This window comes from Pristiophorus japonicus, chromosome 9 (assembly GCF_044704955.1).
Source record: "Pristiophorus japonicus isolate sPriJap1 chromosome 9, sPriJap1.hap1, whole genome shotgun sequence".
NCBI classification, from domain to species: Eukaryota; Metazoa; Chordata; class Chondrichthyes; family Pristiophoridae; genus Pristiophorus; species Pristiophorus japonicus.
The window spans coordinates 46624481-46639022 of record NC_091985.1 but is presented as its reverse complement, the minus strand read 5'-3'; the positions used below and the strand labels follow the sequence as shown (position 1 = coordinate 46639022).

At 44.0% G+C, this 14542-nt stretch overlaps 1 protein-coding gene across 3 annotated transcripts in view; it reads left to right on the top strand.

Moving 5' to 3' along the window:
- ppp1r21 (protein phosphatase 1, regulatory subunit 21) overlaps positions 1–14542 on the top strand; it is a 127187-nt gene that overhangs the window by 57356 nt on the left and 55289 nt on the right. For all 3 annotated transcript variants that reach the window (XM_070888681.1, XM_070888682.1, XM_070888680.1), the window contains 4 exons: positions 6810–6959; positions 10480–10581; positions 10694–10782; positions 14366–14502. In XM_070888681.1, the coding sequence (XP_070744782.1) occupies positions 6810–6959; positions 10480–10581; positions 10694–10782; positions 14366–14502 (478 nt within the window). The remainder of the gene's footprint in view (positions 1–6809; positions 6960–10479; positions 10582–10693; positions 10783–14365; positions 14503–14542) is intronic.

Sequence of the window (14542 nt, the reverse complement as noted above, 5' to 3'; positions counted from 1 at the left end):
GAGATTTACTGAAACCGAAAGGGATTCCACTCCATGAACGTACAGATCATGTGCAACCATACTCAGCGCATCATGGCAGTCAATGCCCAATATCCAGGGACCATCCATGATATTTTCACCTTGCGTGAGAGCAGTGTCTCATACCTGTTCGAGCGTCAGCCACAAGGCCAGAGCTGGATGCTGGAGGACAAAGGTTATGGCCTCGCCACCTGGCTCATGACCCCTCCTCCCCCCCCCCCCCCCCCCCCCCCCGGAGCCGTCAGACATAAGCCAAGCATCGCTATAATGAGAGCCATACAGCCACACACAACATCGTCGCGAAGACAGTTGGAGTGTTCAAGCAGCACTTCCGATACCTGGACCACTGTGGAGGCAGCCTGCAATACTCCCCTCAGCAGGCTGCTGAGTTCATTGTGGTGTGCTGCATGCTACACAACTTAGCTATCATGAGGGGACAGGAATTGCCACTGGGGACTGCAGGACCACCTCAGGAGAGAGGAGCCTGGCAATGAAACCATGCCACCACCATCACAGGGGAGGCCTCGTGGAGCTTTCGCCACTGCAAAACTCTTATGTCAGCAACTCCTAAATCAACGCTTTGTTTGAACAGTGAACGGCACGTTTCATCATTGCCTGCTTACTCTATCCCACCATGTTGACTATTACCCCTCGAATTCTACAACTGAGATACTGCACAAGAATGGTTAAGGTGAACAAAAGAATGTATAAAACATTTGTAAATTTATGAAACGTTTGTACATTCTTGAAACTTTGTAAACTTTACATTTTGAAACTTAAATAAATTTTGAACTTGAACACAATTTGTAAAACTTTTATAAAATAACGTAAACAGGAAAACGACAACAAAACAACCATCCTGCACCGAACGTCTTTTAACTGCGGCCACCTTTCCCCCCCCCAGCTTGATTCTTGCTCCTACCCTGACCCGCATTGGGACCAAGATGGTGTGCAGCAGGGTGCTGCTGTCGGAGGAGAGACAATGCTCTGGGTATGCAGGCCCGGCTTCTGAGTCAGAAGGCTCTTGCTCGGCCTCCCCACTCACAGGTGCTGTCAGTCTGGCTGCTATGACACTGGGGACTGCAGTGCCAAAAGTCGAGACCATCAATTGCTGCAGGGCATTGACAGCCTCGGTGTTGTCCCGGATCGCAGCTTCAATCTGCGACATATCCGCAGATTGTGCCGCGATGTTGCCAGAAATGCCACCCAGGGCCTGGAGGAGCTCTCGATCGAGTTTGATTCTCTCCCTTGACAGTCCCACGATATCCAATCTGCCAGTCTTTCAGCAGACCGCCTTAGCTGACACAACCCCCAAAGAGACATAGAAAAATAGAAAAAAAGTGCAGGAGTAGGCCATTCAGTCCTTCGAGCCTGCACCACCATTCAATATGATCATGGCTGATCATGCAACTTCAGTACCCCATTCCTGCTTTCTCTCCATACCCCTTGATCCCTTTAGTTGTAAGGGCCATATCTAACTCCCTTTTGAATATATCTATCGAACTGGCCTCAACAACTTTCTGTGGTAGAGAATTCCACAGGTTTACAATTCTGAGTGAAGAAGTTTCTCCTCATCTTGGTCCTAAATGGCTTACCCCTTATCCTTAGACTCCTGGTTCTGGACTTCCCCAACATTGGGAACATTCTTCCTGCATCTATCCTGTCCAATCCCGTCAGAATTTTATATGTTTCTATGAGATCCCCTCTCATTCATCTAAATTCCAGTGAATATAAGCCTAGTTGATCCAGTCTTTCTTTATATGTCAGTCCTGCCATCCTGGGAATCAATCTGGTGAACCTTTGCTGCACTCCCTCAATTGCAAGAATGTCCTTCCTCAGATTAGGAGACCAAAACTGTACACAATATTCGAAGTGTGGCCTCACCAAGATCCTATACAACTGCAGTAAGACCTCCCTGCTCCTATACTCTCATCCTCTCATCTATACTCTCATCCAAGCTATTTACAATATACATTAATGATTTAGATGAAGGAATATAATATAATATAATATATAATATCTATGAAGGCCAACATGCCATTTGCTGCCTTCACCGCCAGCAGTACCTGCATACCAACTTTCAATGACTGATATACCATGACACCCAGGTCTCGTTGCACCTCCCCTTTTACTAATCTGTCACCATTCAGATAATATTATGCCTTCCTGTTTTTGCCACCAAAGTGGATAACCTCACATTTATCTACATTATACTGCATCTGCCATGCATTTGCCTACTCACCTAACCTGTCCAAGTCACCCCACAACCTCTTAGCATCCTCCTCACAGCTCACACTGCCACCCAGCTTAGTGTCATCTGCAAACTTGGAGATATTACATTCAATTCCTTCATCTAAATCATTAATCTATATTGTAAATAGCTTGGATCCCAGCACTGAACCTTGCTGTACCTCAATAGTCACTGCCTGCCATTCTGAAAAGGACCCGTTTATTCCTACTCTTTGCTTCCTGTCTGCTAACCAGTTCTCTATCCACGTCAATACATTACCCCCAATACTATGTGCGTTAATTTTGCACACTTATCTGTTGTGTGGGACCTTGTCAAAAACCTTTTGAAAATCCAAATACACCACATCCACTGGTTCTCCCTTGTCCACTCTACTAGCTACATCCTCAAAAAATTCTAGAAGATTTGTCAAGCATGATTTCCCTTTCATAAATCCATGCTGACTTGGACTGATCTTGGACAGCATATGGGGTTCAACCCTGGGGGGGGCATTGCTGCACATGACTTGGACCTGCTGCCTCGGGTGGGACAAAGCCTGTGAATGTGGCTTCCTCCGAGGAACTTGTGGCCGCAGCTGAAAGATGTGCTGATTGTATCACCCCTCCCCCACCCCTGACCACCCCCCCGCCAACAGCTTCATGATGTTGTTCCTCCAGTGGAGGGTCCTCAGCACGGCCTTCATTTTCCTGCTCGACCCACATGTGATGGGTCGAGGTGGAGGCTTGCATAGAGCGAAGAGGCATCTCAGAATCTTCTTCTGCAAAACTGTAGATTTACAATTTAAATAATCGGGGTGCAGAAATAAAAATATTACTTGCTCTCACGACCTTGCAGTGGTCATTCCACCTTTTCCTGTATTGCTGGTGGTCCCTGGGAATGCAATGTACTGAGGAGACCTCCTCAGCAACAGAAGTCCAAAATATCTCCAACAGGTTGGGCGGAGGGGGTTACTTCGATCCCTCCTATTAAACTCCCCCCATCTACTCTCAATTGCTGTTATAAGTGCCTCATTCGCGTCGGATCTAAGGGCCCAACATTGCCCAACCCCTTTTTTTCGGCGCACTGACCTGAAGCGCGTTGACTTTGCGCCCTGGAAAGGACGCCAGAAAAAAGGGGCCCCATCCTGGCCGCTCTTTGGAGTCCCCCGAGTCCTGGCGTGGCGTGGAGGCTGAAGTGGGGTGGGGGGTGGGTGGGGGGGAAGCAACAGGCCAGTGCACAAAGCACTGCTGGCACCTGAGCGCATGCTCCGTGAGAACTGCGCGCATGTTCCTGCTCTCCCAGCGCGTCCTGTGGGCTGTGAGCAGGACCCGTTGCTCACAGCCCTTATGCCCGGCCGAGTGGACTCCACACCGGCCGGCCCGCAGAGTTCCCGGGCAGGTAAGGACTTTGCATTTATTTTTTATTTAGTGGCTATGCTTGTGTGACAGTGCTTTAAACATTTGATTGGGAGGAGGAGGAGGAGGAGGAGGGGGAGGAGAGTTTTTGGAGGGGAGGGGGAGGAGGAGAGTTTTGCGGGGACAGATGAGACTTCCAGACCCACGAGCTGTGATTCCTCCGGTAGCTCGGTGGCCCCCGCCCCGAGACGCCCCGACCCAGCAGCTGTGACTTCTCCGTCCCCTATCCCAGGCCGAATGGCCTTGCGCACAGGCTGGTCGTCTGCCTTTCCCAGGCAGACTTTAAAGATAAGATAGGATTTACTTCTGTTTTTATTGTGTTTTAATGGTTTGAGCTTTTCCTTAATGTTTGCCGCTTGGTTGTTGAAGTCCTCTCCAGTTCCCTTCCCTCCCCTATCCCTGCCCTAATGTCTGCCGAATGTGCGCTGCTTTTTCTTAACTGCCCGCAAGGTTTTTCAGAGCTGGCCACATTCGCTGACCTAAGTGGATTTGGAATACGTTTTTGCTGGCCAAAGTGGCATAAATGGCCAAAACTGTCGTAAGTGTCTGGGAACGCCCCCTTTTGGGAAAAAAAAACTTACCTAAAAAAAAATGTACCTAACTGACTGGAGCAAATTTTGGGGGGGAAATGGCATTTTCTAACTTACGCCAGGTAAAACAACTGACTCCAAAATAACTGATGCAAGCCATGGCCAATGTTGGGCCCTAATATTTCCTGGCCCTCTGCCTGCTATGATCACCCTGCTCCATCTTCTGTCTCTGAAAAATGGAAGATTGAGAGCTGGGTGTACTGCGCATGCGCGAGTGCATCCTGACACCTGACCAGAATCGTGAGGGGAAAAAATCGGAAGAAAAAAAAAAAGGCAAAAAAAAAAAATTTTTTTCAAATCGCTGAATTTGGCTCCGGAGCACAAATTCCATCGTGCACGGCTAGATTTTACTGTTACCACCTGTCACCGTTTGCCAAATTTTGCTGCCTCCAGCCATAGCGGTATTCTGGCGATTCCCGCCCAAAAAACGGTCATAGCGCTATTTTCTGAATTTCTAGTCCTTAAATTAATTTATTCAGAAAATTACATTTTTGATTTAAATATTTAATTAAATGGCATTTTAATTAATTTTAAATATGTAATGGTTTTTAAAAATGTATTTGAAGTGTAAAGGTATTTTTTAGGGTATTCCCATTTCATGCTTATGGGGTTTCCTGACATACAGAATCCCCCTAAGCATGAATGGGGATTTCCTTTTATTGGTTGGGCTAGCCTACGTGATCCCAGGGGCTTTTGCGAATAGCTTGTGCCCCTGGGATATGTGGACCTCGACCCGTGGGTACCTGGAGAGGTCCAGGACCCCGAATCTCCGTACCTCCTGGACCACTAGGTACATGAGCATTTTATTTGCAGATCGGAGGCATTTCCCCGCAGGAAGCCTCCCACCACAAATTCAGGGTCATGATGTACTATGAGTCTTGTTCCCTGCTTTGGATAATGCTGCACACATGGCTTTCATTTTGTATGTACATTTTAAAATTGAAACTCATGTTTTTTGCTGGATTCAAATACAGTATCAGTGCTCTGTGATGTTTGCATTTGTTTTTAAAGTGAATTTATTTTTGTTTCTCAAGGTGAAAAACATCTGTGCAGGTTAAATGTCTCTCTTCTCTTCTTCCCCCTCCCCCACCCCACCCCCCAAAAGAAACTTCTCCGTTTCTGGTGCCCAGTGTTAACAGCAAGTATCCGAGGCCAGATGCAGTCAGGGCCCCTAAAATTAAACATCAGACTAATTTCTGTGGTAACATCAACTAATTCTGTGGCTAGAAATTCTTCAAATCTGTCCCACATTGGGGTCCATCAAATTTATAGGTATGAATTTATTTTATTGTGTATAAAATATATAATTAATCTCTGGAGGCATAGCTGAAGAGAGACAAACCACTTGAAACAAAAGAACAAAAATTGGAGGTGGAAAACTAAGCTGTCTGGTTATAAAGAAGCATCGAGAGATAATCTGAACAACAGGTCAGCAGGAAAAATAATGTATAGTCCTTTCATATTCTTGGCCTTGGAAGGAAATCTGCTGTCTTTACGTGGTCTGACCTACATGTGACTCCAGACCCACAGCAATTTGGTTGACTCTTAACTGCTGTCTGAAATGGCCAAGCAAGCCACTCAGTTGTATCAAAAGGCAATTCGGGATGGGCAAAAATGCTGGCAATGCCCACTTTCCATGAAAGAATTAAAAAAAAACATATGGCCTGTCCTGACTCAGATGAGCTTCAGGAGGAAGTGAGGGAGGACTGATGTCATGTGCAATTGTCCACTTGGCTTAGTCATATTCTTCTAATTCCCTATCTAATCCCGTCCATCTCTCTGTCTCAACCTTCCCTCCATCTTTAAACAACACATCTCTGACAAAGTTTTTGATCATCACTCCTAATCTCTCCTTCCTGGCTTGACATCTATTTTTCCTTATACCTATTTGCAAAGTACCTTGATGTTTCTTGAATCAACAGTGCTAGATATATGTTAGTTGCAGCAATAAATGATGTGTGTAAGGAGTTAAATGGCCAGTTCCAATTGAAATTGCCCTGTTGATATTCTTTCAATGATTTTGTTCCAAAGTTGATGCATTCTCTGCTGCTTCAGTTGTAAGCCGCACCAATTTGTGGAAACCTAAACGATTCTAACACTGACAACTATGCTGTAAAACTGTAATGTGCATTTAATTTTTTTTTACATTTCATCCAAATCAAGATCTATGATTATCAGTATCTGATGGAAATGAATCTAATACTATCTCAATAACCTGCGGTTCAGTCCCATTTCTGAGCCCGACAGATCAGGAATGTCCATGAGTTCAGTCCCTGATCTGTGACTAGTTAGCTGATGTCAGGTGGTCATTACTGCTCATCCCTCTACAGTTACCTCGACTGAAAATGTGTGTGTGGGTGTTGGAACAGCTCAGCAGCCAGTTTAGCTGGGATGCTTTGATAGTCAGATAACCTACTATTGCCACTGTTGAGGCTCAAACATGGAGAGTGGTCACAAGGGAGGGGGAAGGAAGAGAATTTTAAAAAGTGGTGAAGTAGTACTATATAAAACTAATTACCATATTATATCCTACATAAAGAACTGACTCTTAAATTTCAGCTAAAAGCTCGCGATGTTAATGGACAGGCACTGGCTTTTCTTCAAGATTTGGTGGGAGCATTGCTAAACCTTCACACCTATACGGAGCAAAGAATTCAGATCTATCCCATTGACTCTGCGACAGACACTATATCACCTTTGAACCAAAAGGTATGTTTAATTTCTTAGAAAATTGCTGTACCTAATGGTGGGAAAAGAAAACAACACTAGTTGAAGTATGCCGATGATGTATTGCTAGTAATGAATTTAGCCATAGCACAATCATTTAAGTTTCATAAGTTTTCTGCATAATGTTATATCCTTAGCTTATGGCTAACCATTACATCAATAAAATTCTCGCAGCAGAGAGAGAGAATTATACCAGATTACAGCATTAGCAGAGGTTGTCAATACAGGTTCCTCGTATGAACAGGTAGTAGTGAGAGAGATTGGGAGTATCTAAAGAAGGGAAAAAGCTTTCTTGTTAAATAAAAAGGCAACAGCTCTAAACATTCTGTGACCGTAAAACCACAAATGCTGTTAATCTGAAATCAAAGAACATTCTTATGCACAATAGGTCAATGAGAATTTGTGCAAAAGATAAATTGATATTTTGGGTGTGCCATTTCAGAAGCTGTTTTTATTGCTGAAAGATTATGGACACATTGGTTATAAAACATTTTCCATCTCCAGTTATGTCCAGATTGTGAATAGGTATGAGTCAGTTACAAGGCAGCAAGAAATTCATATGGCATGAATGCTATATGAAATCAGAGATGGAAATGCTGTCTCTTAACTTTTTCAGGTGCAAACAATTCCAACCTGAGCAAATCTTTTTCAATTTTCTTATGGCCGATCTAACATAATAGCTGAATATTGTGGCTTGGAAATTTAAGTGTAGTTGTTGCAACAGATATTTTTTACAAGCAACTTTAGGAACCTGTAGACATTAATGTTGATTTCTATTCAATACTAACCAAGCTCCAGCAGTTCTCACCATGTCAGATGATGCACTGTTTTTTCAAGGGCAAAAGTGTTACACCACATAGTGCACAATGTATTATTCTGTCACAAAGGTGGAACTGTCAGTTTAAGGCCACAAAGTCAAATTGTTAAATACGGCTTAATTCAATCGGAGTATTGGGCTGAGGTTGCCTGCCTGCCATCTTAAACCCACCAGCGGCCTTCAAAAAGTAAAAATAAATAAATTTACCTGGGCCACCTGTGGTCACAATGCTGCCAGCTTTGAAAATGTATGATCGTTAGTTGGCCCCTCTGTTAAAATTGTGTGCATATCCTGATGACCTCTAGTTTGCCTTCTACCATCCTGGTGATGCAATAATAATGGAGTTGTTGACTAATAATAGCAATCAATCTATATCATCAAGGCAACATTTGGCCGAGTGTGGCATCAATGAACCCAAGTCAAATTGAAGCCAGTGGGAATTGGGCTGAAAACTCTCCACTGGCTGGAGTTTTACCAGCACAAAGGAAGATGGTTGTAGTTGTTGTAGGTCAATTATCCCAGCCCCAGGACATCGCTGCAGGAGTTCCTCAGGATAGTGTCCTGGGTTCAACCATCTTCAGCTGCTTCATTAATGACCTTCCCTCCATCATAAGGTCAGACATGGGGATGTTCGCTGATGATTGCACAATGTTCAGTTCCATTTGCAACTCCTCAGATAATGAAGCAGTCCATGCCCATGTATAGCAAGACTTGAATGACATTCATGTTTGGGCTGCTAAGTGGCAAGTAACATTCACGCCACACAAGTGCCAGGCAATGTCTATCTCCAACAAGCGAGAGTCTGGCCATCTCCCCTCAATATTCAACGGCATTACCATCACCAAATCCCCCACCATCAGCATCCTAGGGTGTCACCATTGACCAGAAACTTAATTGGACCAGTCACATAAATACTGTGGCAATAAAATGCTGGGTATTCTGCGGCGAGTGTCTCAACGCCTGACTCCCCAAAGCTTTTCCACCATCTACAAGGCACAAGTCAGGATGTGATGTAATACGCTCCACTTGCCTGTAGCTCCACCAACAGTCAAGAAGCTCGACACCATCCAGGACAAAGCAGCCCGCTTGATTGGCATCCCATCCACCAGCTTCACCATACACTCCCACCACCACCGGCACACCGTGGCTGCAATGCGCACCACCTATAAGATGCACTACAGCAACTCGCCACGGCTTCTTGGCAGCACTTCCCAAACCCACGACCTTTACCACCGAGAAGGTCAAGGGCAGCAGGCACATGGGAACACCATCACCTGCAAGTTAACCTCCAAGTTACACACCTTCCTGACTTGGAAATATATCACTGTTCCTTCATTGCTGGGACAAAATCCTGGAATTCTTTTCTCTTCCCCCACCCCCCCTTCAGCACCGTTGGGAGTACTTTCACCACAAGGACTGCAGCGGTTGAAGAAGACGGCTTACCACCACCTTCCCGAGGGCATTTGGGGTTGGGCAATAAATGCTGGTCTTGCCAGCAACGCTCACATCCCGGAACGAATAATAATAATTAAAAAAATTAGTCTGCAACAGACCCAGACATGACATGAGAGAAACCCCAGTGGTGGAGTGTTTGGGAACCATGGGTCCAAAGTCACCTGTTCCTGCCAAGTATACTGCACTGGTCATATGTCATGTCTCAAATTGCAGCGTCGAGAATTCGGAACCCTCGGGACTGTGGCCATTCCGGATCTTGGGCTTTTCCGGACTTTCGGTCATCTTTCTGACATCACGAATCCGGAAACACCCAAGCCCAGGTTCGGGTATTTCGGATTTCGGAACGTCAAAGTGAGTGGAAGGGTGGGGGCCCCGCCATAGAGGTGTTCGGGCCGGATGGTCCCACCGAGGAGGTGATGTTCGGGCCAGCTGGTCCCGCCGAGGAGGTGGTGTTCGGGTGGGGCCCCGCCGAGGAGGAGATGTTCGGGCCGGCTGGCCCCGTCGCGGAGGAAGTTTTCGGGTGGGGCCCCGCCATAGAGGTGTTCGGGCCGGCTGGTCCCACCGAGGAGGTGTTCAGGCCGGCTGGTCCCGCCAAGGAGGAGGTGTTCGGGCCGGCTGGTCCCGCCGAGGAGGAAGTGTTCGGGTGGGGCCCCACCATAGAGGTGTTCGGGCCGGCTGGTCCCGCCGAGGAAGAGGTATTCGGGTGGGGCCCCGCCGAGGTGGAGATGTTCGGGCCGGCTGGCCCCGTTACAGAGGAGGTGTTCAGACGGGCCGGCGAGGAGGCCCCAAGGTAAGGGGGGCGGCGACGGCATGTGAGGCGAGCGGTGGCGAGGTAAGAGCAGCAATAGCAAGGCTCGAGGTTGGCGGGTCCGAATTCCAGAGCATTTTAAGAATTCCGGATAACCCTGCCACCGATCATTCCGGAACTCTGGATTTTCAACACTACACCTATACTCGTACATGCTGAATCTGTAAAAGCTTGAGGAAAACGGGGAAAGAGCAGAATGGTGTAGTTAGCTTCGATGTCAATCTAGTACTGACATTGATCAAATGGTCTCTTTTTATGATGAAATTTCCATAATTATGATTCTGTGACATGATTATAAAGGCTATGCTTGTTTTGTGTTTTCTGGGAAACACCAGAATGTTGCAGAGCATTCTATGTAAAGTGATTTTACTTAATAAATCCATATCCTAACATACACACACTAATTTTTCTCTTGTTTTCAGTTTTCCGAATACCTGCATGAAAATGCCTCTTACGTTCGTCCTCTAGAGGAAGGGATGTTGCACCTATTTGAAAGCGTCACTGAAGAAACTGTTACTACACTTGTAAGTTTATTAAATTGGCTTAAATATAGATATGTTAATCCAAATGTTTTTAATTCAGTATTAATGTGGATTGTTGTACATACTAGTGAGAATCTGTCTTTCTCTTTTCTAGGAAACTACTGTGAAACTCAAACCATTTTCAGACATCTTTACTTCATATGTTTGCTTCCTAAAGAAGATTCTACCATACCAATTAAAAAGGTAAATTCAGTTGATCCTTGCAACTAGAGATTTGTTTCAAGTTTCATACGCCGGACTTTTTGATATGCAAGAAATACTGATTTTTTTTTTCTTCCATTTTCCATGCACACAATTGATGAGGAATCAGATCGCTAGAATCATACAATCATAGAATAGTTACAGCACAGAAGGAGGTCATTCCACTCGTCGAGCTTGTGCTGGCTCTCCAAGAGCATTTCAGCTAGTCCCACTCCCCTGCCCTTTCCCTGTAGCCCTGCAATTTTTTTCCTTCAGGTACTTTTCCAACTCCCTTTTGAAAGCCACACTTGAATCTGCCTCCGCCATCCTTTCAGGCACTGCATTCCAGATCCGAACCACTCGTTTCGCAAAAAGGTTTTTTCTCGTGTTGCCTTTGGTTCTTCTGCCAATCACCTTAAATTTGTGTCCCCTGGTTCTCGACCCTTCTGCCAATGGGAACAGTTTCTCTCTATCTACTCTGTCTCGTCCCCTCTTGATTTAGAACATCTCTATCAAATCTCCTCTTAACCTTCTCTGCTCCAAGGAGAACAACCCCAGCTTCTCCAGTATATCTATGTAACTGAAGTCCCTCATGCCTGGAACCATTCTTGTAAATCTTTTCTGCACCCACTCTATAAGGCCTTCACAACCTACATAAAGTGTGATGCCCAGAATTGGACACAGTAGTCCAGTTGAGGCCTAATTAGTGTTTTATAAAGCTTCATCATGACTTCCTTACTTTTATACACTCTGCCTCTATTTATGAAGCCCAGGATTCCGTATGCTTTTTTAACTGCTTTCTGAACCTGCCCTGCCACCTTCAACGACTTGTGCACATATACCCCCAGGTCTTTCTGTTCCTACACCCCCTTTAGAATTGTACCCGTTAGTTTATATTTCCTCTCCTCGTTCTTCCCACCAAAATGTATCACTTCGCACTTCTCTGTGTTAAATCTCATCTGCCACTTGTCTGCCCATTCCATCAGCCTGTCTGTCTTCTTGATGTCATCACTATCCTCCTCACTGTTTACTAGACTTCCAAGTTTTGTGTCATCTTCAAACTTTGAAATTGTGCCCCGTTCACCCAAATCTAAGTCATTAATAGATATCAAGAAAAGCAGGGGTCCTCGTACCGACCCCTGGGGAACACCATTCTCGATACCTTCCTCCAGTCCAAAAAACAACCATTCACCACTACTCTGTTTCCTGTCGCGTAGCCACTACTTTTTATTTCATGGGCTTCAACTTTGCTGGCAAGCCTATTTTGTGGCACTTTATCAAACGCCTTTTGGAAGTCCATGTACACCACATCAACTGCATTATCCTCATCAAACTTCATCAAAAAACTCAATCAAGTTAGTTAAATGCGATTTGCCTTTAACAAATCCGTGCTGGCTTTCCTTATTCTATGCTTGTCCAAGTGACTGTTAATTATCATTTTGAAAAGCTTCCCTACTACCCAGGTTAAACTGACTGGCCTATAGTTGCTGGGTTTATCCTTACACCCTTATTTGAACAAGGGTGTAACATTTGCAATTCTGCAGTCCTCTGGCATCAGCCCTGTATCCAAGGAGGATTGGAAGATTATGGCCAGTACCTCCACAATTTACACCTTTACTTCCCTCTGCATCCAAGGACGCATCCCATCTGGTTCTGATGACTTATCTAGTTTAAGTATAGCCAGCCTCTTCAGTACCTCCTCCTTAGCAATTTTTTTTATCTCATCCAATATCTCAACTGTCTCCTCTTTCACTGTATCTATGGCAGCAGCATCTTCCTTGATAAAGACAGATGCAAAGTATTCATTTAGTACCTTAGCCATGCCCTCTGCCTCCATGCGTAGGTCTCCATTTTGGTCCCTAATCTGCCCCACCCCTCTTCTTACTACCCATTTACTATTTATATGCCTAGAAATAGAGATTTGTTTTATGATCAGGTCTGTTCTGTGTGAAAAAAAATCTATCGTATTTAAAACACAACAATGCTTTTATTCATTGGGTCACATCCTTTCATCTCCTGGTTACTGAAAATGCATTTCAACACCACCAGACTTCCATCAATCTCTGAATATGAATGATCAGCTCTGCAAGGTGAAACATTTTTATATACATTAGTGACTGCTAAAACATATCTTGCAACCAGGGACATGGACAAGAAGTCAATGGAAGTTTCATGATCTTAAAATTGTGACTGAACAAGATGAAATAAAGGGTTTGGAAAAACAATCAGCATTCCACTTTCTTTCCTCCCAAAGGGGAAGGGGTGGCACAAAGGGCAAAACTTGATCATTGTGATCAAGTATAAGTTACTATTGATGAATCATGATTGAAACAGGTGTACTGGCTACTGACTGTTTAAACTTAACGTGTCAGTCACATCAATGTCATAGCTCCAACAAATGCAATGAATAGTATATCTAAGTTTGTACTGCTTTAAAACAAGCAAGTTCTGAACCTGTCTCTTTCTCCTCTCTTCCTTTCAACACTCAATTGTGACATTAATGTGGGAGTTCCAAGAAAGTTGATGTGAAACTTTTATCTGAATATGTTCCTTTTAAGTAAAGGCTGATCTACAACACTTCACAAATGCACTGCTGAAAACTAACCAGGGACCATATTCTTTTTTCTTTCCTTAAATTTGATAAATGTTAAACTCAAAGTGTTCAGGATTTACTTTTGAAAATAAGAATGCGCAGAATTATCCATTTACCTATTTTGTACATCAGGACCACAAATTTGTTTTCTATGTAAATTACAAACATTTCACCTAATTTTTCACCAAGGCTGGTGAACAAGTAAATCAGATTCTCGTTCATTTTGAGAATGGGAACGATTTGAGTTTCTCAGTTAAAAAGACTTGGATTTTTTTCACTGAACTTGATGTGATTCCTCCTTATCAGAATCTAGGTTCATCTGACAAAATGGCTATGATTATCACTTGTCAAAGATGCTATTCTCATTTTATTTTAAACCAGGCAGGGTAACTTATTTTTTAACAGAATCTGAATTTTGTCAAAAATGTACATGTTGAGAACCATCTGCATACCCATTTGTATAAACTCACGTGTCATCTTGATTCTGATCCTATGTCTGGTATTCACCAAATTAAAATTTGGTTGATGTAGATGTATAGCACAGAATTTTGGTGTAAAGCTGCTCACTCAGGATTTCATTTTTTCTTTAGGGTGCAATAATATTGGGCTAAACAGAATTTGTGATTTACAGTAGATTTTTCTATCTTATTAGCCTGTGTCCATAGCTCTCTGTGGATTGGTTTTGAATGATTTAGTGAATCTCTGTGCTGCTTTTACTTCTGGATTCAAGTGAGCATTATTCACTCTTCGAGTTATCAGTGCCATGACCTGTGTTGCCAATTCTCATTTACAGCACATGGCATTTTTAGGGTTGATGCACATACACCTCCCATTGTGTCAATGATGCTATCCGAAGGGGTAAATTTGTTTATTTGGTTTGTATAGAATTGTCTCAGTTCTGATTGACGTGTTCAGAAATGCATTAAAGAATGAGTGACTTGACTTAGATGCTTATAAGGAAACCTTAATCATTTTGCCTTGTTGAATTTCTAGCTTGGAAGAGGAATGTGAGTATTCGCTCTGCACAGCTAATTTACAAGCAAGAAACATGGAACTGCAGAGTGACATGCAAAAGATGACTGCTGTCTTTGAAAAGCTGCAGGTTTACATAAGTCTCCTTGCTTTACCAAGTGAGTTCACAGAATGGCTTTGTTGTTTTTGTCACTTGAG